This window comes from Rhopilema esculentum, chromosome 20 (genome assembly GCF_057945365.1).
Source record: "Rhopilema esculentum isolate cy_ngs chromosome 20, ASM5794536v1, whole genome shotgun sequence".
In the NCBI taxonomy this organism is placed as follows: Eukaryota; Metazoa; Cnidaria; class Scyphozoa; order Rhizostomeae; family Rhizostomatidae; genus Rhopilema; species Rhopilema esculentum.
Window position 1 is genome coordinate 5,045,011 of NC_142834.1, and position 24,497 is coordinate 5,069,507.

A 24,497-nucleotide genomic window follows, 5' to 3' on the forward strand; every position below is an offset into this window, starting at 1 on the left:
GTTTGATCTTCTTTATATAAAGTTATAGATATTTTAAACCTACTCTGATGTAATTTTGTAGTGAAATTTTCAGACTTCCTTTTAAAAAATGCTACCGTTATCTATATTGTTTGCTAATTCAAACTCGTGCAGGCCCATAAATGTTTATCTCGTACCACAAAGACCTGGAAAAATCGCTCCTATTTCTACACTCCCCCCCCCCCCCCCTTCGAATTTGGCTGTTTGTTCAAATATGCATTTATTTTTACCTTTTTCTTTGGGTATTCTTATATTTTCCTGACTGAATTTTATCGGATCTCGTTTACCTACGTGGGTTAGATAACTTGTAGGTAAGACGATTGCAATGGTTTTAAAATTTAAGTGTTTTTATGACTTGTAATTGGATAAAAATTAAATGAACTTGGTATGAGTTCAACCTGGTAATGAAAACCTTAGAGTGAAAAATTCTTTGGAAATATTCATCGTAAACGATCACATCAGCCAGCATTTAGCTAAACAAAAATTAAACAAAAACCTGTCTCTTTCGAATTTTTTCAAATTTTATCTGGCTTTATAGTCGTTAAACTATGCACAAGAATTCCAATTAAAACCTGTGTACATTCTTTTTTATATAAGAACACACTTTGAAAGAACACTGATTTTCCCACAAAAATAAGAACAAGGCTAGAACATGCTTAGCTTCAGATGAGAAATTTTAAAGAAAACAATTCACATTTTGAAACTCATATCATGTCAACAGAATAAAACTATACAATTTAGAAACATAAAAACAATTTATTTTTTAACTTTACCCAGTAAAACGTCTTAAAAGTTAAAAATATCGAGGCTCGGCAAGAATTATCCGGTTCTTATAAAAAAAGTGTACTGTAGAACAATGCTCTGAATATACGGCCACACTTTAAACAATAATTTGGCAGTCACTACAGAGTGGGATTGAATAAACTGACTTAATCCTATTGTCTATAACGGCCTAAAACAAGTCTCAGTTTTATTTGAGGCGTCGCTTTGTATGAAAAATGTGCGATGAAGTTAACAGACACGTCGATACATTGAAAAGCGTCGAAGAACAATGTCATTTTTGCTTTTCTCTTCACTGCATTTTGAGGTTTATTTTTAACAAAAATAATCCCAGGCACATCCTCCCCTAAATATAAAATTGTCTTGGAACAAACTTCTTCTCAGTTACACTTGATTTTTCGAAAAACAGGTATACTATAGTTAGTATAGGATATTGGTAGAGAGTTCGTGCGTGTTGCACAAAGAGAACAGCTTGAGCGAGATGCACGACCTCATCTTCATGGAGACAATAGCAGTGTTTGTGTACATATCCCGTCATCCTTAGCTCGTTATTGATCATATTGTTGATACATCGATTGCATTTTTTACACAACTATTTTGAGTATGATTAAGTGTGAAGATATGTGATTACGCAAGACCTTGTCTGACTTAGCTAAAGAAGAATTAAATGCGCAAAAAGTAGATGTTTAATCTTATACAAACTTCTCTCGGAAGTGAATGGTTTGTTGATATTGGACCGTTACGACTTGAAAATGATAGCGTCGTTCGCAACCAAGGAGAGAGCATTTGAAACCGGTATGGCCTGAGATGGCCCAATGTGATTTCCATTAGAGTGGGGCAGTGAGTCAAAACATCGGTGTTATTCAAATGGTATCGTTATGCCAGTTCATCAGTCAATAGAAAAATTGAAAGATGGCGATTTTGAACGGTCGTTGAAACTGTTGAAGCAACACAAAAATAGAGTTTCGAGACATGGGCAGGCTGATTTTGAGAAGTCCATCTTTGCTTTGTCGACCTATCTGAAAACGATTCGGCCAGTTGCAGAGGTAGAATCGAAGAAAGACCCATTTGGTGATGAATTTCTTCTTAAAAATTCTAATACAGGACTGCAAGTTGTTGATTTTTATAACTGTGAAGTTGAGGATTTTGGAGTTGTGATTTCCCAGTCCTCCAAAGCTCGAACAAAAACCACGAAGGTTGGGAAGGAAAAGTGCGGTGGGATCTACATATCTAAGATAATTGTGGACAGTAGAGCATATTATGATGGAAGGCTGGAAGAAGGAGACGATGTTCTAGAAATTAACGGCCACAATACGGAGAAAATCACTTTGGAGAGAGCAAGGTGAGCATGACTGCGAGTAAGAGAGGGACGGCCTAAGTTTTTAAATTCGTCATCTGTGAGGTATTCATTAAACATCTCTAAATATTCCGTATAGCCTTAACGCTGTTGGGGTGCTGCCAAGTTTTTTGTAGCCTTAAAAACTAATAAAAAATATTTATCTTTCTTATTTATTGCAATATAAAATGATAAGTAGCCTGAATTTTTTTGAAGTAGATTGCTATACATGCATTAATACCACTAAGCAATATTCATAGAATTTAGAATTCTGCAAAAATAACCATATTATTGTTCCAAGGAATTTGTTGATATGCAACTCAAAACGACTGCTTCCTGAACCAAGCTAGTTTGAAAATAGTATAACCTGTGCAAGTGTCTAAGCAGTTTAATGGCACTGAGTTAAAATTGAAAAACAAGGATATACCCAATTATACCAAGTCCTGGATTTGTATTTTTTTGTATTTGTATTTGTTGCTACCTAGCATCCGAAGGTAGTTTTTAGGACACTGAGAAGCTATGCTTATCGAGCAGTGTCCTGGTCCTCCCTCTCGATGTGACCACACCTTGTGATTCCTACGCCTGGAATTACAGAGAGCTGGTGACTCTCCCCACTCTGGGTGAAAGTTTGGTCATGCCAGGGATCGAACCACGGACCCTTGGGTCTGTAGTCAGCGCCTCTAACAACTGAGCCGTCCTGATTTTTGGTTTGTAGTATCTGTGATTGATTATACAAAGTAATCTCATACTGTTTTGAAAACAGGTCTGGTCAAGGATCATTTGTAAGCAATGGCTTATATGATTACATGAAAAATTCATCACTTTGATAGCAGATAACTCTGTAATATCTATGCTATCAATGCCTTCCAGTGCCACATACTTCAATTCAGTTGAAATTATTGAATGAAGGCAGGAAAGCTGTTCCATATTTGATGCAATGACTGCATTAAGGTCACTTAGGTGTACCTACTTGTGGACTGACAAGGGATGTCAGCAATTCAAATGAATGCTTTTCATGCCTTATCAAAATCCAATAATCCCTTCACTTTCCTTGCTTACATTAGAATAATCATATATTTTTTGGATGATGATCCTTATACAAGTGCACTTACTATTTTTGCCCATTAGGATAAATTTCATTATAGGGTGTGCCCTCTGCTTGTTAAACATATAGCTACAGAGAGGGTTTCTCTTCAAGAAATTCCCCTGTATTAAAGTCCTTTGAGTTGTTTGTGGTGAGTTGTTGTATTTTAAGTGTGGGTGGTAAGTGGTTTTTTAGAAAAGTGGTATCTGTTGTCTTTGGTTGGCACTGGAATTCCGGGTAGTTAGGGTGTCTGGTTGTCTTGGGTTATTGTTTCAATTGGCAGGGGTTTGTGCTTTTTGTCTAACAGAATCTGCCCCTTTGTTATTTAAGTTGTATTGTTACCTAATTTATATTTGTCTATTGTGTAGTGGAATTTTAAAATGAAGAAACACTGAAACTGAAATGTTCAAGAGCAAACACTGCATGTTTCATGTGATGTCAACAGTTATATCCTTGGTAACACATTTGAACAAAAATGTTGAAGCTCTTTGTCCTCCTTTGTATCCTTTGTCTTCTATATCTAGTTACTATAACCACACTTTTCAGAGCTAATGAGAGTGAGAAACTCATAGTTTTGTTAGTAGCTTTTTTTAATGTAATTCACCAGAAACCTGGCAAACAGACCACTGTTTTATTGACATTATTTTTCAGGTGGCATTATAACAGTGCTTTAAGATCTGGGAAGTTATGTGTTGCAATTTATCGCAACCAGCCTGGAGCCACAGATTCAGAGCCTGATAATGATGAAAATTCTCCATTTATGAAGAGAAAAAGCAAATTCACTGGCAGTATTTCAAGTTCCTGTTCAGCATTTTCTACTTCTAGTGGAATGAGACAGTCTTTAACAGATGATGAAGGGATGAATTCTGATGTTTCGGTAGAAAGCAAAGCTACGAATCAGTCAAACAAGGTTAGACATTTTATGTTGGTTTTATACATGATGTAATTTCAATGTTGAGTCAAAATAGACCCAGTTATGATAGGGTAGATTTGTTGAAACATCTGGTAAAAGCAGTCCAGAGCCAGACATTTTAATTTCCACATTTTAGTGTTTCAATGAAATAACAGCCAGCTTTACAGATATGGCGATATTAAATGATGAAGATGCAAAATCTATTTCTATAGTTTTTCAATTTTGAGTGCTAAATGTGTAAAATCAGTCAAATGTGTCACAGATTGGCTCAGATATGGTCACATAAACACAGGTTCTTTCCCCATCAAAGCCCTGTAATTTGATCTCTGTTCAAAACTTCATGAAATATATGAAGTATTGGTCATGAAATATATGAAATATATGAAACATGTTATGTGGTCAAGTTTCAAAATTCTAACAATAAATTTTTTGGGACATCACACTTATGAATTCTATTCAAATTTTGCAATGAGTTTCAGATATGTGGTGCAGTTATATAATTTATTATTAAAAATGTTGTTTACAGAAACGAGCAGTGAAAAAGATGCATCTGTTAAATGACAAAAGCTCAAGAGGTCTTGGTATTCAGGTAGCTGGTGGGACAGACTCTATTGAGGATGGAGTGAGTCGTGGGATTTTTGTGACACATATCATGGATGATGGTGCTGCTGCTAGGTAAGATTTTGGCTCAAAATATTTTGTAAATTCTCAGTTAAACCCTTCAACCACAAATTAAAGCTCAAAGTCTAGACCAATATTGATATCAGCATGAACCCTGAAGACTGCCATAACCTTTTCAGAAATAGCCTTTTGTTAGATTTTGAGCAAAATTGAAGAGGTATGGTGTCACCACCCATTTGAATTGACATGAAGTGACACATTTAAGAACAAACCACTTGAGATTTTTATGAAAGCCAAGTTGTATTAGCAGCTTATTCTGAAAAAGGTTAACACATTTATCCAGATTAGAACTAATCGTAGATTTAAGAATCTTAAGCTGCACCTACTCAATTTTGAATGATATATTTGGAATAAGATGAGTGTTATCAACCCCGCTAAGTAGCCACCTGTAATGTTGCTACCCCTGAAAAGACCTTAAAATTAGGTAGCCCTTCTATAAAAAGAACCTTCTTGATATTAAGTAGAAGACAATTGTATTTCGAGATTAGAAACAGAAAAATCTCAAGCTGTAATTAACTGAAAAAGCAATGACAGTCAGATTGTAGTTGGATTTTGGTCCATTAATGTTTGCCTTCTTTCCTATAGGGATGGGCGTTTGAAGATTGGTGATGAACTTTTATGGATAAATGGAAGACATTTGATTGGTCTGTCTCATAGTGAAGCTGTTGAATTACTAAATGGAACCTCATCTGTAGTGCAGCTGGTAATAGCCAGAGAGATGGTAAGTTGTCTTACCGAATTTTGAGGTATCTTCAACATATATTTGCTTAACCAGTCTCTGCTTGGTTTTCTACAATAAAAGTGATGTAAAAGTACCGATCAGCTTTTCATTGTTGTCAGTTGATGCTTGGGTTGTACTGCTAAGTAGATGTCTAAACTCTTTGTCTGAGCAGAATTCAGGGATGTCCTTTCAATGGAATAATGTTTTCAGATTCATCATAAGAATCAGGATCTGGAGTCAGGTTTTATTGTATTTGTTGTTTTTTTTGTATTTGTTGCTACCTGGCATCCGAAGGTAGTTTTTAGGACACTGAGAAGCTATGCTTATCGAGCAGTGTCCTGGTCCTTCCTCTTGATGTGACCACACCTTGTGATTCCTACGCTTGCAATTACAGAGAGCTGGCGACTCTCCCCACTCTGGGTGAAAGTTTGGTCATGCCAGGGACTCGAACCACATACTTTGGGTCTGTAGTCAGCGCCTCTAGAAACTGAGCCATCCTTGCACCCATTACATTATTCTTCTGTGAAAACACCTGAATACAGGCTGATTTATACATTTGTGAATACAGATGTAAGTTAGTTTCATGTAATTGTGAACAAAATATACGCATAAATTCAGGAAGTGGGTATCATAAAGAAACTAGTTTAGGTAAGAGTATTAGCTCCCCTTTTCTGCCCCTTATTTCAAAGCCCCAATGCCATTGGCTACATGTATGTTCTATTGGTTATGTGGGGGTAAATTCTACATGCTAAGCCAAAGGCCTGCAAGTAATGCTTCAAGAAAATTCAAGGAAATTGATGATATAATTGACACTGTTTTGTTACTGTAGCAGATAGGAATATATTGAAACTGACAATTTTTTGCCAAAGGTTGAAGACGACAACGGATCAGTATCTGCTGCGTCCTCAACTACTTCCAAACGTAGATTAAAAAAGCTTTCTACGTCATCACTTGAGTTTAGCACTTCGGATGAGTCTGGTCGTAGGATTTATCGAAGAAAGGTTTGGTTCTAAATTGTATTTCGATTAAAATGTTTGAAATATTTGTACTAACTATTTGCTGCTTTATTTTGTACTTTTTAATGCCTTTTTTGTTCGGATACATTTCACTGCCTGGTAAGGATGGCGTCACAGAGTAGCATTATTGAGCTGCAGTTTATAACTTTGTCAACCTTATCCTATTGACCTGTCAGTTTTGAAATGAATTGTATTAATTATAGGTAGCCTGCAAATTTAAAGAAATAGTGTTAACAGTGTTTTTTTCTTTATCATGTGTCCTTTGTTAAAAATAACTGCAACTTGCAACTTGTAAGTTGTTTTGCCGGCAAACACTCTTATTCTTGTATACTTAGGTGAAACATGTTCATGAGAAGCCAATAGCAACAGATGGGGAGGCAAGTCCCACAACAACAGTCGGAGAAAACACGAGAACATCCCGTCAGTCACCGGTGCAGAAGCAAGATAGCTTGCCTGGAGGCGTTCACCATTATGATTCCAACGATGATGACGATTCAGCGATGCTCGTTACATTGCGAAAAGACAAAAGCACAAAAGGACTTGGGTTTTCAATAGTCGGAGGAGTTGATGCTGGAAAGGGCCAGCTAGGGATATACGTGAAGACAATTTTACCTGGTGGCGCAGTGGCTGAAGATGGCAGGATAGGTGTTGGTAAGTAATTTGTCCATGTTTTATTATTGCATATATCGCGAATTTTTTGACAGTCGATAGGAGATTTTTAGCCTTTCGGTTTCCATACGATAAGAATCCCCCTCGGTAAGGATTTCTTTGATGGTGCTTCATCATATCATCAACCAGTTTCAAACTCTCCTTACCGTATGACTGCAGCAAACTGCAACGATTTTTAGTCAGAATTTTTTTGTTTACTAGTTCGAGCTAAAATCCTAAAAGCATTTTGATGAAAAATTTGCTGCCCAGATGAATTTTTCCAGAAAAAGTTGCGAATGTTTACATTCTTATAGAGAACGTATCCAGATATTAAAGCGAGATTGCAAATTGCGATAATCTAAAATCATTTATGCAGAATGCAAGGCAATGTCAGCCTTCAGATTTATTTATTTTATCAAATCTGGCACGTTTCGAAAGAAAAATAAGATAAAGGCAGGCCTTGCTCTGAGCAAAATGAAGGTGCTCCATAAAAAGAGCCCCTTAGAAACTCTAGGCGCTCTATTTCGCACCTTTAAATATAATATCCTTGAGAGCATCCTTCAAGAGCTTTGGAAGATCGATAGCTTCATATCGAAAGCTTTGGAAGAGTGTTAAATAAGAAATTCAATGGTGATACCAAAAAGCACCAGAGTATAAAATAACAAAACATGCAGCAAACACTATGTTAATACAAATATAGAAATTAAGGAAAACGCATGGGTTTAAGTCAAACATTAACTTTATTCCCCTTTTTATGCTATTCATTCTATAAGACACACTAGAACATCTACTACTCGCGAAAACAAATGAAAACTGAAAGCAATGCGGCGTAACTACGTTCTCAAATTCTGAAGAAAAGGAAATTCTGAAGAAAAGACGACCACAGAAAAGGCTTGTAGTGTTTCCCAGTCCAAGCCTTGATTGGACTTTGCAGTTTTGTAGTCTGAAATAACACTGAAAATTAAAGCCACCTTGTCTTTCGTCCAAGTAAAGTTTTAATCGGCCTTCCGCTCCATTTTAACTCACAATAAAAATTCGATTGTTGACTTCAGCGGCAAAATAAAAGCCTTGGTTGACTAAATACAGCTTCTTCTAAACAATGTTCTACCATTAAATTAAGGTCGTACCGGTACAGTGTAAACGGAACGGCTAAACGGAACAATTTGGAACCGCGACAGTGTAAACACTTGCGAACCGTAACGGTACAAAATTGTCCCGGGACAGTGTGAACGGGGTCTGATTTGCAAAGGTGATTCTAAATTATTAAGAAAAAACAGAAAATAATGCTTCAACAGAAGGTTAATGCTTGCTTGAAAATCAAATAAATCTGCCGGAGAATACGCTTGATGACCTGTGTCCTTGATGGTTGTAAGAGGGTTATTAGATTAAAAATGGTATCGAAAACCCAACGTTGAATTTGCTGAATTTTTTTCTCAAGGGGTAATCTGACGCAAATCATAATATTGCGGTCTATTGGGAAGATTGTTTATGCTTGATCAAGTTTATTAGGCAAAGGCCAAGAAATTATTTTGCTCCGTGGTAATATTGTTTTTACGTTTTGAGGGGCTCTATAAATCGCTCTCCAAGGCTGTTTTTGGGTGCGCTCTAGGCGCGCGCGCTCGATCGAGCGCCTTTCCGGGCAAGGCCTGATAAAGGTTGAAATGCTCTGAAGTGAGTCAATTTTTAGATAACATAGTTCTTCAGGTTTCGTTAGTTGTTTGGTACGAAGAAGTAAACCAACACCTCCCCCCTCCCCTCCCCCTCCCCTCCCCTCCCCTCCCCTCCCCTCCCCTCCCCGGCAATTACAGATTGTTTTTGATATAGGAGAGTACAGCTTGCTTAGGTAGTATATGTCAGTCGCTATGAAAGTCATTGTCAAAGCTTTATGGTTTCAAATAATTATTTTGAAATATTCTCTTATACTGATATGCTTTGTTCATCTGTAAATGGAAAAAATACTTTTATCAGTGCAAACTTTGCATTACGTCATTGGCTACCGCCAGTGTAAGCCTTCAGGGTTAGAGGTTGATTAGAAATGCTTAGAAGGCCTAAAGCTTGCAACGTTATGTTTTTTTGGTCGCATGAATGGGTTTTAGGGAAACTTTACTGCAGTAAAGTGCCCGATTGTCAAAGAGGGTTACCGATGGTGTGTAGAACATGCCTCTTCTACGTTGCTACTTTCAGTTTTAAATTAGTTATGCTTTGTAAAACTATACCAACTATGGTAGCACTCTGTATTGCAAAGACCAATATATTTTCTTGATTTTTTTTTCAAAATTCTATTTTCTAAATTAAGCTTTGTTATTTTGCTTAGTTTCGTATATATAATCGCATAAAGTTGCCATCAAGTGTCATATTTAGTGAAGGAGGCTATCATCCATTCTTGTGAGGTCAATTCGTGATTTGACGTATTGCTCACTGACGTATTGCTGTGATAGAATTCAGTATATAAGGCCTGATACTTGTTTAAGCGTCAATAGGGGATTTATCCAAAGTAAAGCCCTGGGACCCGTGCTCAAAGCAAAGGGGCTTTTTATTTTTCAACGATCATGCCGGGCAAGGCTTTCCGTTAAGGCCCCAAAAGGCTCAAAATTGAATGTTCAACAGGCAAGCAAAGTGGACAAGTCAAAATACCGTATTTTCTCTAATAAACGCCGCCCTCTTTTGAACGCTGCACCTTCAGCCAACCATTCGGAAAAAACGCCGCCCTCTGATAAACGCCGCAACTTGAAGGCAGCGCTCATTAGAAAACACACCAAACAAGAAGAAAGGAATCGTTTACACGCTTGATATTCGAAAGCCATAAAAGTTTTTATCTCATAGAGACGAGGACTCTGACGGAGACAGGGATATTGACATTCCTTCATTTGACAAACTTTTCATTTTGTATTGTACAAAAAGCAGCTTGTCCTGACTGCACCAGTCCTTAATTCTGTGTTCCTATGCAATATAAACCGAATCTTGTTTTGGTTTTGTATGTGTACTCTCTGATACTCAATTCCATCTCAGCTTTAGCATGTTCTGTTGATGTGCCATTGGTTTTCTGTCATTTATTTTTGGCTGTTTTCTTTGCTGTTTTAAAGTTTGTTTCGATGCCCTTTAAGCAACGATGCTTCCTTGTTTTTATTGAATATCATACCAAGCAAACAGAGATAGAATTTTGTAATGTTTTAAACCAAATGCCTATCTTCAGAAAGGTGCTTCGGAAAATGTATAGAACTTTTGTTTTAACCATTCGATCATTTTAATATTTTCTTTCTTAAATCCAAAACTGCAACATTCCAAAACAGCAACTGTAGTCTCCACGAAAACCGCGCACACTGTTAACAAAAATAATTTTACTTTAGAGAAATGTCTTTTAAAAATCCATAAAATTCTTATTGTTCAAAACTGTATCCCGTACCCTTTTTCGAAAATAGTATCGACAAGTTTTCAGCTTTATGCAGCACCCTATTCAGCATTGCAATGACGAGTCAAATAAAATTCATTTTTTGCCAGTTTTAAGCCCCTTGGAGCCTTATTTATCCATTACTTTTAAAATAGAATTTAATTTTTACTTGAATGAAGATAAGGTATCAACGCACAGAGCTACTGTATTATAGCCAGAGCTTTCAAGAACACAATTTGCAATTTCAAGCATAGAAATTTTAGGTCGATGCACTCCATCAGGCATAAATCTCCAATCGAGCTTTAAGAAGAAGAAATTGACAAAATTTGTCAAAGAAACAAATTGGTTGCTTTAACTCATAAATAGAGATCGTGCCCGTAAAATTTTATCTTCAGCCCCGTTATTAGATGGTTGTATTTCCCCGACCGGTTAAACCATAGTCAAAAGAAAGTTTATTTTTTATTGATCGTGGCCGAACATGACATTGGATCGTTGAGAATTTGGCTCCATCAGGAAGTCTATGGTTCTCCAGTCACTATTTCTCCAGTCACTATTAAGTCCTACATACTTTCAAAGCTTTAATCATTCACCCAAAAACCCTGAAAAACAAGTTCTTCAAAAAGGAAGGAGAAATGCAAATTTGTCGTGAAAGTTTTACCCTTTTGTTTCCGTGATATGTTGCCTTGGAAACGACCAAGAACGCAGATAACTTTGATGGTGAGTGAGTTGGTAGGATTCCAACCAAGATAGCCACTTCGCCTGGAGCACAAGGTTATTAACCAGGTTTCTTTTATCTGAAACTGTTTATGATGATTAATAACATCACGGCAAAGACAAAGCTCTCTCACTCAATGCAAATGAAATCGCATAGGAATCAGGCGTTGAAAGAACTTGTTTGAATTGCTTTGTTTGATAGATTACTTTTGTATTCTTTGCTATTTTATGATGTCATTTGTACCCCTTTTCGCTCTGTAAACACAAAGGCTGGAAAGTTTGTTCTAAGCAAGCTTTGTTCGGCTGCGAGCAAATTCACCTGACGAAAGCAGGTCATAACATGCCGTCTCAAAAAGCATACAGTTTCAATTGTGTGGCCCAAACTTTACAGTAGGGAGCCGATCGTTGGTTATCGACGGGATCTTGGTTAGATTAATTCTTGCCATTGAGCAATTGAATTTCTTATTGTAAAAATTCTGGATTCGTTTGGTTTCATTGCGCATCACTTATTTCGTCGATGTTTTGATAAACTAATCGCGGACACATGGAAATACAGTATATTAATAATATCTAGTTATTTCTTCGTTTGATGTCCACTTGAGGCCTCGTCGTTTGGGACAATAATCGGCAACCGTCTAGGACGTGGTTTGGATTGCAAGAAATTCTGAGCCAATAGGCCATGTTTATTAGTCCAATGGGATCATGTGCTTGTTTCTCACAATAATGTAGCAGAACAATTGTGATAACGTCTGTCGGCGTTTGCTAGGAAATCATTAATTGAGTTTTGTTCACCTCACCACCCCCTGCTTCATGTGGGCCTGATTGCGGCAAGAGGCTGATCATTAGCTAATAGGAAGTCTTTTCATTTCAATGAAGGTGATGAGATTCTGGAGGTCAACCAACAAAGGCTCAAGGGGTGCACTCACAATGAGGCAATTAAGATATTCAAGGTAAGCTTTTATTTCGTAATTTCTTTAAAGCTTAAACATCTTTCCTCCTCCCACTGAAATCCCATAGAAAGGCCATACATTTCAAGCATACATCAAGGTCTCATTCTATAATAATAATTTAGAAAATGAGCAAAATTTTTAACGGTATTTTGATAGCAGCAGCATTGCACAAAAGGAGAAAGAAGCCAGATTTCTAGTTTGGTGATTGTTTTCGGTTTTGTGTCTCCAGAAACCGATTATTCTTGGCTCAAAATAGCTAACAGAAGCATATAGGAGTAGGGAAGGGGTAGAGGGCGATTGTCTCCCTTTAAAGCCCCAGGGGTGCCGACCCCCTTCAATTAATTCTTTGAAATTTTACAGCTCATCTTGAAATTTTATCATTATACTAGACTGGGTGTTGATCAATGATTTGTACCACTTTCTACCGAGCTGTTTTGGGTATTCTCTGTCCCCTTGTCAAACAGAAATCTTCGACCATAGGGAAACTCTTTGGTATAACCTTACCCTTAATAACATCATCTCATTATTTTATAAACCCCTTTATTGGCTCCTATTGCTTTCAGTGGCGTTTCTACAGGGGATGAGGGTGGCAGGAGGGCCATGGCCTATCCAGAATTTTTCTTGGCCCCTTTTTTGGCCCCCCCAGTTTTGTCCCCCCAGTTTTGTAGAAAGTAACTATATATAAATAATTTGATGTTTTTTTCCATAGCTGCTCAATTTTTTTTGCCATTGTTTGGGTAGCTCCAGGGCCTCGGACGAAGAGGGGCTTGGAGGGCCATGCCCCCACTTTTTCGCGAAACAATAGGCCTTTGTTGTGGATGTTGAATTTTCCCTCGCCCCCCCTCCCACTTTCCATCCTGCGTTGGAGCCCATGAGCTCTCTTCGTTTTTGCTAATTGCACTAGTTTAACAAGCCAGGGACCCTGATAAGCATTTTGGTTTGTAATCTAGGTCAACATTAATGAAATTTTGATTCTTTCTTGAAGCTACTAGGAAAATTTCATTCTGACAACCGTTTCTTTTTGATTTTATATTTGTTATGTATTATCACAAGATACCGCTTCTTTGGGGTGAAGGTGTGCAAGTTTAACCGAAACCAAGCTTCTCTGCATCCCATTGAAACCCTTTTATGTAAAAGGCCCCTCTTACTGAAAGCTGGCCCCCGGCTAGCCCCCTCCCCCCCCCCGAATTTTGAAGGCTAGATTCGCCACTGATTATTTATGAGTCAATGGGTAGTATTTCTACTATAGTATTTCTTCTTAAGTGAGAGTTACTTGACTCCTCCTTTTTCAATCGTTCTGTCTTTTTGTGATTAGTTTATTGTCGGTTTCTATGACAAAAAGAATCTTTTTGCCAAAGTACCCTTAGATCGTTTTACCGTTGAGCTACTGTTCATACCTTGCATTAAATTTGTAACTTGGGTGAAGCTGAAGTGGTCTGTACTAATTGTAGGTATTGCAGCTCGGGGGAGGGGGCAACTGAGCTTAGTGTTGGACAAGAACGTGTTATTTTGGTTCAAAATTTGGTTCTATAATTCTGCAGTTTTCAGAAAAGGTACCCCTAATTAATTCCACGTCTCTGTACGTCAAGCCTGTTAAGATACCCCTCCCCTGAGTATTACAGAAATGAATCTTTGGGGCTAATTATCAATTGAGATGCTCAGAAGCTTTAGGGTGGGGACCACTGGGTGGCCTAAAACTCCACGAGGCGGAAAATTCAGGGGGTATCGACATTTTTTATCTCAACCACCTTGTGGAGTTTCAGCAACTTCAGATTCTTGTAGCGAGGTGTTGCAGATATGATAACTCTACCTTGACCTTTGGTCAAATTCAAACACAAACGATCTGTCTATTCTTAGCGACAATACTTCAATATTTTTAGCGATACCACAGAATAGGAATTAGGCAAAGGGGGGACCAACCCATCAGGTGAAGCCTGAAATTTCTAGCGCATGCGTTAATTTATACGAGGCTTTGCATGTATCTGTCACGAAATTTTTTTGAAAAAAGAAAGACAACTTTGCTGAGATGAAGTGACCCGCGAATGTTATTTGTCCTGCTTAAGTTCGTCTAATGACATCGCGGTTAAAGGGGGAATAAGGTGACTCAGACTTCACAAACAATAAAGGAACGGCGAGAATTACCCTTCTGCCTATTTCCTATTATGTGGCGATACCAACAAGTATTAAATGCATCTCTAGAAAGTAAGTAAATGGTACATTCCTTTTTTCCAGTGTGCACATGGCATAATCCAGTTGCTAGTCAGGAAGGTAAAGCGAAGAATCTCATCCGCCTCAAGTACAAGCAACCCCCGTCACAGGATGAGCTCACCTCATTTATCATCCAATTCATTTGCCAATCAAGACTACGATATACTTAATGTTGAGCTCACTAAAGGTGTGTTTAATTCCGTTTTTAATTCCGTTAAGTACAAAGTATTAGTTTCAGGTCAGTTTCATATTCTACTTTTTTGTGACAAGACAGTTTCATCTAGAGACAAAAGGTAGTGTGGTAGGCAATTGCCAGCAAAAGTCGATTTTCTAGAATTTTTGAATCTGGATCACGATATTTGTATGGCTTCTTGTTAACAACAGTCAAACTATTAAGCTATAACGGACAAATAATCCTGGATCATGAAAACAGTTCGTTTGTGCTGCTTTACATAAGTGTAAAACGCAATTTCCCTAGCATAAAATGGTTGAGCAAAGAATAAATTCTTGCTAAGGCCTATAAATTAGTTGATATCACCGTCAAAAGTTTTGTTTTCGGGTAAAATCCTCTAAAATCCCAAAAATTTCTATTTTTCTAAAAAAAATATCGTACGCTGTTTGGAAAGAATGATTCACATCTTGTTTTTACCAATAGCCTCTAGTATCGGGTAGGTTGTGTATGAAATATTGTGTAATTGTATTGTGCTTCAGGAAATATACTGTATCTCACCTTTAACGAATCTTCACCCTCTTATGTTTGAAAATATTTTTCCCAACGGGTCCATTTTCATTGTCAAGTGTAAGCACCCGTGCCTTCAATATCTTTGAAAAGGGGTTAGATTTTGTCTTAAATCTGGGACATAGAAAATAGGGAAAAGGGTGTATGATAGGGATTCTTAATATAGTTTCTAATTTTCCTTTGTTTGGCCTTATTTCAACTATTTTATGGTTTCAAAAAAATAGGGGAATCAAACTGGAATGAAATATCAGAGATAAGGGTCAGCTTTTTTGGCCCTCAGACACGGGTGCTTGCACGTGATTGTGTGAGATGACCCACCGGGCTATTTTTATGATTTCTTCTCTGTTGTTATCTTTGCATTGGCTCTAGTTTTAAAATTTGACACGGCTGGGCATTTTTAAGAAATCACCTTCCAATAGGTGAGAGAAAGCCTGAAAACTTTTGTAACTGGCGACGTCAAATTCAAGGCAGCTTATTTTGTTTTATCCGTTACTTAAAAGAAGAAACAGCTTTTTCCAAGAAACTACGGGTGCAAGATTTTGTTTCTTTAAAGAGGAGGACAATAGCCTATGGTTTTAAACAATGGAAGTTCACTAGGACTGGTAGGGCAACTGCCTCCCTAATTAGTACGTTTAAAAGGCCCTGAAAAAAACGTTTATTTCTGACAATAGTATCATTTTTGAGAACATTTCTACTTCTATTTACAGCCGCTAACACTGGTTTAGGTATAGGAGTTGGATGCTCAGGCAAAAGGGGTGCTGATTCTTACGGCATCTTCATACATCATGTTGCAGAAGGATCAGTTGCTCAAAAAGATGGGAGAATCAGGTAAGAAAGAAATTAGTCGTTTGTTGCAATTTTCTTGGACTCTAACCATGACTGCACCTGAATCTACTGGCAGTTGTCAAGTTTAATAATTATAAGAGTAGTTTTAAGCAGGCCTTGAATGATACTCCATTGAGTCTCTTGAATACTGTTTGAATAGGCAAAATAGATTTCATATGTGTGGTATCCTTATAGCCTATTAAAGCATTGGCTATATATTTCAGTACATTGGCTATATATTTCACGGGCAGTTACCTATTTTGACACTAAGAAAGATGTAAAGAAACTTTTGGAGGCTTGCGACATTACAGAATAACAGACATAATAACAGAAATATTGATTTTGTTTGATATTTCAGGAAAGGGGATCATATACTGGAAGTCAACTCACAAGGCTTATATCAAGCAACATTGGATGAGGCGTATAATATTCTTGGTAATCTACAACCCGGAACTGTTGTATTGAAAGTTAAGAGGCGGAAGCGTTCTACCTCAGTTTCCAGAAAACCTTCAAGTGAAAGGTCTGTTAAGGCGCAATCAGATGCTGGGGTAGGCGCTTTGGCGAAATGGGGCAAATTTCTAGATCTACGCAACCCATCCACTCCCAAATCTGAAAATCTATCAGACTTGATGACACCTGCCAGACATTTATCAGGTATGCAGAAAATATTAATGGCTCGCCACAGTATTACAATTATATCTTTGTTATCGAATATTATATTACGTCATTGTCGATAAGATATTGATTATGTATCTCTCTTCCAATTGGACTTTTTTGTGACCTGCGCTCTTTAACTCGATGTATTTGCTGCTTCATGCAGAATAATTGCAAACGTATATCTGTTTTGTGGGTAGTGAACTTTATTGCATTGCTCGATTACTTTTTCCTCAAACACTTGATTTCTGATCAGCTTTAAATGAAATCTTACTGTAGTGTATATCAATACACGTTGTCTTTAGGACAATACAGTAGGAATTCCGGGACTCTTAACCATGACTTTCTTCTTTTATAACCTTGTTGTATGCCTGGGTTGTTGATCTTGTCTGATTAGAAAACTATAGACATGTCTCTTTTTCTGGGTTTACTTTATTTAAACTACTCGAAAAATATTCGAGACACTAAACTTACTAAATTGGGAATTAGTTAAGGTTTTTTGTTTATACCTTTACTTTTTGTTCATAAATTTAGTGTCCGAAATGAATAACCTTTTTAGCACATTTTATATCTTTGATTGGTTGCAGGAATAGAAAGGAAAGGCAGCTTGAAATCTTCAATATCAGTTTGTACTTCGGATGGCTCTGACAACGCAAATGATGTGGGTAGTTAAACTATGAATTTTCTCTTTGAGCCGTTATTCCGTAAAAAATGATCATTATTACCTTTTTAATTTCAGAAACAGTTTTATTTCTTGTTTTGGATGCTGTATTTTATATTGACTTCCAATTAACAGGGCTGGGCGATCCCTTGCACCACCCTATTCAGATTTCCTCGGATGTTCATCAGCTTAGTAATTTCCAAAATCTTTTGAAGGGTGTGACTGCAGATTTGACCTGTTGAGCCGCAAAAAATTCGAAGATTAATAACAAATTCATAATCAGCAGGTTTCATTCTTTTGCAAATTGCTGATGAAAGAGGGTTGTAAATTTTTGCAGGAGAAGCCTTTTAAAGGATCGTCCGGAGAACAGATGGAAATATTTCTAGATGTAAAGACCCTGCTCCATATGATATTCAGTTACCGTTTAGCGTTAGGTTGGGATATTCTTTATTACACTATCTTATATTTTACTATTTGACTCAACAGGACAGCATGTCATTCGCGTCGTTCATCAGCCAGTCAAAGCTTCCATCAGCTGTACGTGTCCGCGTCGCATCGACTAATAACCCAGCCATTCTTGATGAGGCCTATAAGTCGACCGCTGCGGCTAATGAGCCGCCGATATCAGCTTCGAATGTCGATGGCTGGACGTCCATACCCCCGCCACCTCTGTTGTCCGACGATGAGAGTACGATTGGGGACACCGTGCAAAAGTTCAATGAAACGTCGGCTATGTCAAAGTCAATTGACAAGTACCACAATCCGGGGAAAATCGTTGAATTCTTGATGATTGACAAGCAAAAGTCATTTACTGGTTTGTAGACATTAGATCACTGTTTTGCCAGAGGTTTTCTGAAGTCATTTAGCCGACTATGAGATTCTTGGTTGTTAAGTGTTCGTATTGCCTCTCGTATTGATCTTCTGTTCATAAATACCCAAATGCAGCGATGTTTTACTATGATATACCTTAATATAACAGAATTTATGAGAAATAGCAAAGTGAGCTAAGTATACGAATAAAGATGAGCATGATCGTCGACCTAAAAAGTTCTATCCATTAGCCAATGTTTTCAATACATTGATTGTTATTGTAATAACATCTTTTTGCCACAGGGTCTCTTGGAATGGGTGTCAGTGTTGAAAAACGAACAGACACTGACGTCACTGGTAAAGTTTATGTTAAAACAATTTTACCAGGGGGTGCTGCTGAGTTAGCGACGGGTGGCAGCAGTGGTATTCAAGAAGGAGACGAGGTGTTGGAAGTCAATGGAAAAGAGCTAAGTGGTTTATCACAAGAACAAGTAGTAAGGCTGTTCAAGGAGATGCCTTCCAAATGCGAAATCGTGGTAAGACGAGCTTGCAGTACTGAAACATCACATCACATCTCGATTCAGCCCGTGTCAATAGTGCCGTCTCCCCTGCAACAGAAGAAAGAATCACCCGATATTCAAGTGACCATCGATAAATCAAGTGCGCCGGCCACTGCTGCATCATATGAAGTACCCAATATCATAAACGATACTCCAAATGCGCCTTCAATGCCATACATCAGGCGTCGCAGTGTCATTCCAGGCCTTGGTGTCGAGGAAGACGCGTCCAAAGCTCGTTTGAAGAAAAAGCGGCTAGGCCAGTTAAGTGAATCCTTCAAAGAGTCAACCGATTCTTATCCTGATGAAATGAAACTGCTTATCAAAACTGTGGAAAACATGTCAAAATCTGAAGGATTGCAAGATCCCCTGCAAACCTCGTTGACTGCTAGCGATAGTCTCGCGCCAAATAAGGTTACCAAGAGCAACAGCATACGAAGGTCGCCATCAACTACAACGGCACCTTTCGAGGAAACAGGGCCGATGCGTAGCAATCTGATGCCTCTGCAAGGAGATATCCCTGATGGCTTCAATGCCCATTTGATTGAGCTGGAGAAGAAAGAGAAATCCGCCCTGGGAATCAGTCTTGTTCCCAGCCATGACAGTTGTGCTGGGTATTTTCAGGTGTGTTATTGTCCACCAGTTTTTTAGCATTGGTTTTGAGCTTGTTTCACTTGTGTATGTCAGCCAGGACATGACGGGTGACTGCAATAAAGTTTGTTGATGTGTTTCTTTGTTGTGACATTTGCTATTTATTGACATTTGAAAATAATGTTGTTGCGAACCTAGGATTTAAAGCACATAAAGTCGATCATAGGTAACTAGTATGTTATTGATGTAGCTTTCCTTACTTATGTATTGAGTGATCTCTCAAGTCTTAAGATGAATATTTCATGTTGTACCTCAGATCTAACTCTTTGTATGCCAATAACAGCACTATGCTCTTTGCATCTTGTATACTATAAACGCCACTGGCATTAAGGTATCAAATAGGTTCCTTTGCATGTATCCCTCCTATATTTCCACTGTAATAGCTAAGCTGGTCTGCCTGGTATTTTTTCGCACGAATTTCACCGTTGTTTGAATTGTGAAATTTCAGGTTCGCCGCATTATGCCTGGCAGTGTCTCTGAGGCTGACGGGCGCATCCAGGTAGGGGATTACATCTACTCGGTGAACGGAAATGTAATGAAAGACCTGAGCCACCCAGCTGCGCTACAAGTGCTGAAGCATTCGGGTACGTCGGTAAAAATCGTTATATTCAGAGACAAAGAAGAAGACATCCGTATTCAGAGAGAATTGGAAGCAAAGAAATCTGAAAGTGAAACTATGACCGCACAGTCGAATCATGTGCCCAGGCCACCTCGAATGATGAAACGAGAATCGCGTGATGCGCTTATTCCCGGCTTCATCAGAGGCGAAACGAAGCTTCATCTCCATCATAATAATCACTCTCCTTTGATCCGCCATAGTACAATTGACTCGATTTCGAGCGACTCACCATCTACCTCTGCGATTCCCCATTTAGAGGACAGGCAGCAACTCTCCCCTAGAGTAAGGAAACTTGATCTTGCGCAGAAAAGAAATTCGTTACTGGGAGCTGTGAAGGAGAATGGAGAAACTGCGGCTCAGAAACTGAGAAAGTCAACCTCTTTAGAAATTGAAGAGCAGAAAGTAATTTTAACGGGAGCAAGGAATAAATTTGTGGACTCAACGGAGAATCAATCTAAATCATTTATCGACTATAATGACAATGATTTGCGTTCGTTAGAAGGGAAGGGATCATCTGATAATAACGATGAAGATGAAAGTGACTTAGACGAAGTATCAAGACCTGGCTCGTCGTTGAATGCGTCTTTGTTGACATACGGACAACGATCTGAAATACAGGCATTCGTCATCGAGTACCAGCGAATGTTTAAGGGTTTGGGAATAAAAGTAATGCTGGATGAAGAAGAGGAAGTAATGATAACAGAAGTATCACCTTCAGGTTTGGTAGGAAAAGATGGCAACATCAGGTAAGGGTGAAAGATAAACTTGTCTAAGAATGAAATGATGCTATATGTTGGAACGAAAAAAATGAATTTCATTATTCAACAAAAAATGTTTTGGTTCAGTGTTGTTATGGATTTGGGAATTATGTTTTTATTTTTGTTTGCTTTCATTAGTCATGAGTTTTCTGGATGACACCCGGTGAATGTAATTTTTAAGACCTGCTTTGTTTATATTCCCTATTCTCGTGGCTCTTATGTGAAAGTTCCTTTCCCCAATTTGAATCATTCCTATCATTTCTTTTTCACATTTGTCTTATTGTTTCTCTGTCTTGTTCAGAACTGGTGACATCTTGCTGTCAATAAATGGAGAAGAGGTGAATGGCAAGCCAATATCAAAAGTCCAGGAAATGATAAGTTCAGTGCCAAGAGGCAATGTTCAGCTGATTGCAAAGTCTTCAAATCTCAGCGAAGAAGTCTTAAGACGTGCAAGCATGTCAATGGCTGGTAACCAACAGCCTCAGGTGACGTCATCATTACCACCAAAAGGTGATGAAAGTATCTTTTCCGATGAAAGTGACTTCCAGGCCCTTGCACCACCCCCACCTCCGGTTTTCAACCCACAAAGCCTTGCTGCCCCTCAAAGAATTCTCAAAAAAAACCTCTCGAGTCATAAAGGTTTTCGTGATGATTTCAGTGATATGGAAAGCTTGCCGGGTGCTCCTCCGCCACCTATTTTACCCACTCATCTGTTCCCATCAAACAGTGGACTTCAAGCTGTGGAAGAATCATTTGATATGATAAGGCCGCCATCAGTTTTTGGGGAGAATGTAAACGAAGATTCAGACACAGACAGTATCTTCACAGCATTGCCACCACCACCTCCTAAGCCGCTAACAAAATCATCAAATGAAAACTCCTATCGTGCTCACAATGTTTTATCATCCAAGCCTGAGCAGTACGGTGTCCGATCTTCGAATTCAGACGTAGCTTCGAGTCTCGATTCAGAGAGTACTATACGAGGCCAAAATAGCCAGTTTGGAATCGGCTCCTCAGAAAGTGAGGCAAGTATAGTGCCACCACCGCCATTAGCTCGATTTGATGACCCAGAGTTGTCAGCAATACAAGAGACTGCTCATGTTTTAGAAAGTGAAAATTTTGCGACATCGAACCAGTATTTAATGGCTGTTGATGGCTATGGTTATGATGATGATGATGATGATGACGATAGAAGCTCGCTGTATTCGATCCCAGACCCTCCTCCTGCACCTTCACTGAGTCGTCCTGCCAGTGAATTATCGCAAACTGGACAGAGTCAGAGATCAATGACTTCTAGGTCAGAATCCATGAGAAGTAATTACTCAACAGGAAGTGTTTCATCGGCCTTGAACTTTCTAGATTCTACTCTTCTTCCTCACACAGATGGTAATGAGACGCCAAAGGGAAGAAACACAGGTTCTGTCAATTCGCAGCTTCTCTCGCCGCCTATATGGAGCACAACTCCTGAAGCATCAGGTTCATCTCCTGGTGAACGTGACGAGTTATCGCCAATGTCTCTTAGCAGCTCCAAATCTCTGCCATATGGATCGTACACAGATTTGAGTAAAGACTCGCAAACACACATGCCTATCATTATGGGGGAACACTTTGAAGCAGGCAAATCTGTTGGAAAAAAGAAAGGATTCTTGTCGAAACTGAAACAGAAGTTAATCACTCCAAGCAAAAACAAACCGGAAAGCCCGACTAAGAAAGATTCAAAAGGAAGGGAGATCGTTCACTTTACACACGACAAAGTCAAGTCAACGAGCAATCAACAGATTAGTCTTAAATCTGCCAGTAGTACGCCTAGTATTAAAGATGTTTTTTCAGACGCTAAAGAAGGAAGTTTGAAAAGGACTATTTCATTGGATGAAAACTCAATGCGAATGTTGAATGAGGAAGATAACTCTAATGTAGACAGTTTGTCTCCTGATCCCAAAAGTAGTCGTTGGTCTTTAGTTTCACCCCCATCTGACTGGCAGACACAGGGAGCTGATCAAGCATTGTCCAATGCACGTGGCCTATCTCTAGAATCAGGTATCGATAGGATGACAGAGCCAAACAGTAGAAGTCAAAGCAAGGGAGCTGATGGCTCACAATCCAAAAATAACAGGAGGCGATCGTCAGCTGCAGCTGGTCGGCGAATGTCCAAGACGTCACCACCCCAGAGCCCGGCGCCACCGCCACCTGAAGAGAGCATTTCTGAAGATGCAAAAGAGCAAACGCCACGTAAGAGGTCGTTTAAATCAAGGCTCTCTAGTTCTCTTGGTGATTTGTCTCAAAAGCTTCATAGGTCTGATTCAAATTCTTCAGTAAGAAGTCGGAAAGAAAGCACAGACGGGCCTAAGACACCTGATGTATCCAAGAAGCCATCATTGAAAAAGAAGCCCTCATCGCCCTTATTAAATCGCTTAAGGAGCATGGGAAGACTGGGGCGAGCAACGCCACCTGAAAGTCCATCTGCTAGTAACAGACAGGCGTCATATGTTGTGCCAGAAAAGGGTGGGTCTGTCAGTAGTTCAAGCACATTCTCAGGATTCGAGGACAACATGGGAGGAGCTTCTAAAGAATCTGTGGCGCGTCGTAAAAAATCGTCGAAAATGTCTTTAATGAAGTTCGATTTTCCGCCACCGCCTCTTCCAGGTGAGGATTCAAGTGGTGATACGTCATCAGACCTTAGCAGTAAGAAAGCGTTAGAAGAAAGACAAAGCCCGCGTGGCAATCGCGAGAGGGACAAGCGGTTTAGTGCGGTAATTGAGGAGAAGGAAGTAGATCACCACATTGAAGGTTACGTTAACTCTTCCCCATCAAACGAAAACGCTAGAACGACAAGACCTCCAAGTGTTGTCATGAGTGAGGGCTGGGGTTCTGATTTTTCAGATTTGGAATCAGTCAGAGTAGCATCCCAAACAAGAAGTGACTTGGCCGACCCAAAACTGCAGCCATTTAGTGTGCCGTTGAATGAAATATCTGATGATTTCAGGATCAGAGCAAAAACAACACCAGTATTTATGGGAAATTATCAAAGCAAAGAGGCACATGTTGGCAATGATGATTCAGATGACGGTAGCTGGGGCTCCGAATTTTCTGAGCTGAAGAGCGCCGAGTCACGTGATTCTACTCCTTCCAAAACACCACAAAAACCTAGTGGGAAGCAGAAGAAATTGCGGAAAACCTCAAGTTTAGAAAATATTTCAAAAAAAGTGAAAAATGAACAAAAGGCTCCCGACAATCGCAACAACGTAAAATTGAAATCTCCTCTTTTTAATATTTTCACTAAAAAAGATACAAAAGCGGAAAAGAAAGCGAAAAATAAAGAATCGCGGTTCTCGGCACTATTTCATGGTAAAAAGCACGTGCAAGGACAGGACATTGTTCCTCCGCACGAAGTGAAAAATCAGCAAAAACTCAAGAATGCTCACATTGTAAAGGAGGATATTCTTGGAAATGTGGATAATGAGGTGGCAGCTGAAGAGGAGCCAGCGATTTACGAGTCAGTGGAGCTGACCACTGGACTTTCAGCTGCCTCTAATATTGGTATAAAGAAAAAACAATACGGCCTAGGAGGAACTGGTGTGGAAGGTACATAGATCAACATCTCACTTTGTCTTGTTTTTACTATCAATTTGCTGGCCAAGTCATTCGTTATACCCCCATACTATGACATTGATATGAAATGACATGACATTAACATTGACTTGACATGACATTGGTATGACAGAACATTGGTATGACAGAACATTGGTATGACAGAACATTGGTATGA

General features: G+C 38.9%; 1 protein-coding gene across 3 annotated transcripts in view; it reads left to right on the forward strand.

Annotated features, from left to right (window-relative positions):
- The first annotated feature begins 1,301 nt into the window (after window positions 1-1,301).
- LOC135687522 (uncharacterized) overlaps window positions 1,302-24,497 on the forward strand; it is a 56,379-nt gene continuing 33,183 nt past the window's right edge. Inside the window, exons 1-15 of one of the 3 annotated variants that reach the window (XR_010516228.2) lie at window positions 1,302-2,140; window positions 3,870-4,128; window positions 4,658-4,806; window positions 5,398-5,533; window positions 6,403-6,534; window positions 6,885-7,200; window positions 12,176-12,249; window positions 14,482-14,644; window positions 15,904-16,024; window positions 16,380-16,675; window positions 17,263-17,336; window positions 17,823-18,150; window positions 18,450-19,327; window positions 19,803-20,719; window positions 21,033-24,313. Coding sequence is in view for 2 of the 3 variants with exons in the window: in XM_065204094.2 (XP_065060166.2) it covers window positions 1,677-2,140; window positions 3,870-4,128; window positions 4,658-4,806; window positions 5,398-5,533; window positions 6,403-6,534; window positions 6,885-7,200; window positions 12,176-12,249; window positions 14,482-14,644; window positions 15,904-16,024; window positions 16,380-16,675; window positions 17,263-17,336; window positions 17,823-18,150; window positions 18,450-19,327; window positions 19,803-20,719; window positions 21,033-24,313 (7,588 nt within the window). In the remaining variant the exon portion in view is untranslated. Of the gene's footprint in view, window positions 2,141-3,869; window positions 4,129-4,657; window positions 4,807-5,397; window positions 5,534-6,402; window positions 6,535-6,884; window positions 7,201-10,507; window positions 11,726-12,175; window positions 12,250-14,481; window positions 14,645-15,903; window positions 16,025-16,379; window positions 16,676-17,262; window positions 17,337-17,822; window positions 18,151-18,449; window positions 19,328-19,802; window positions 20,720-21,032; window positions 24,314-24,497 lie in introns of those variants that run through there. The other 2 variants (XM_065204094.2, XM_065204096.2) reach the window with 2 other exon arrangements.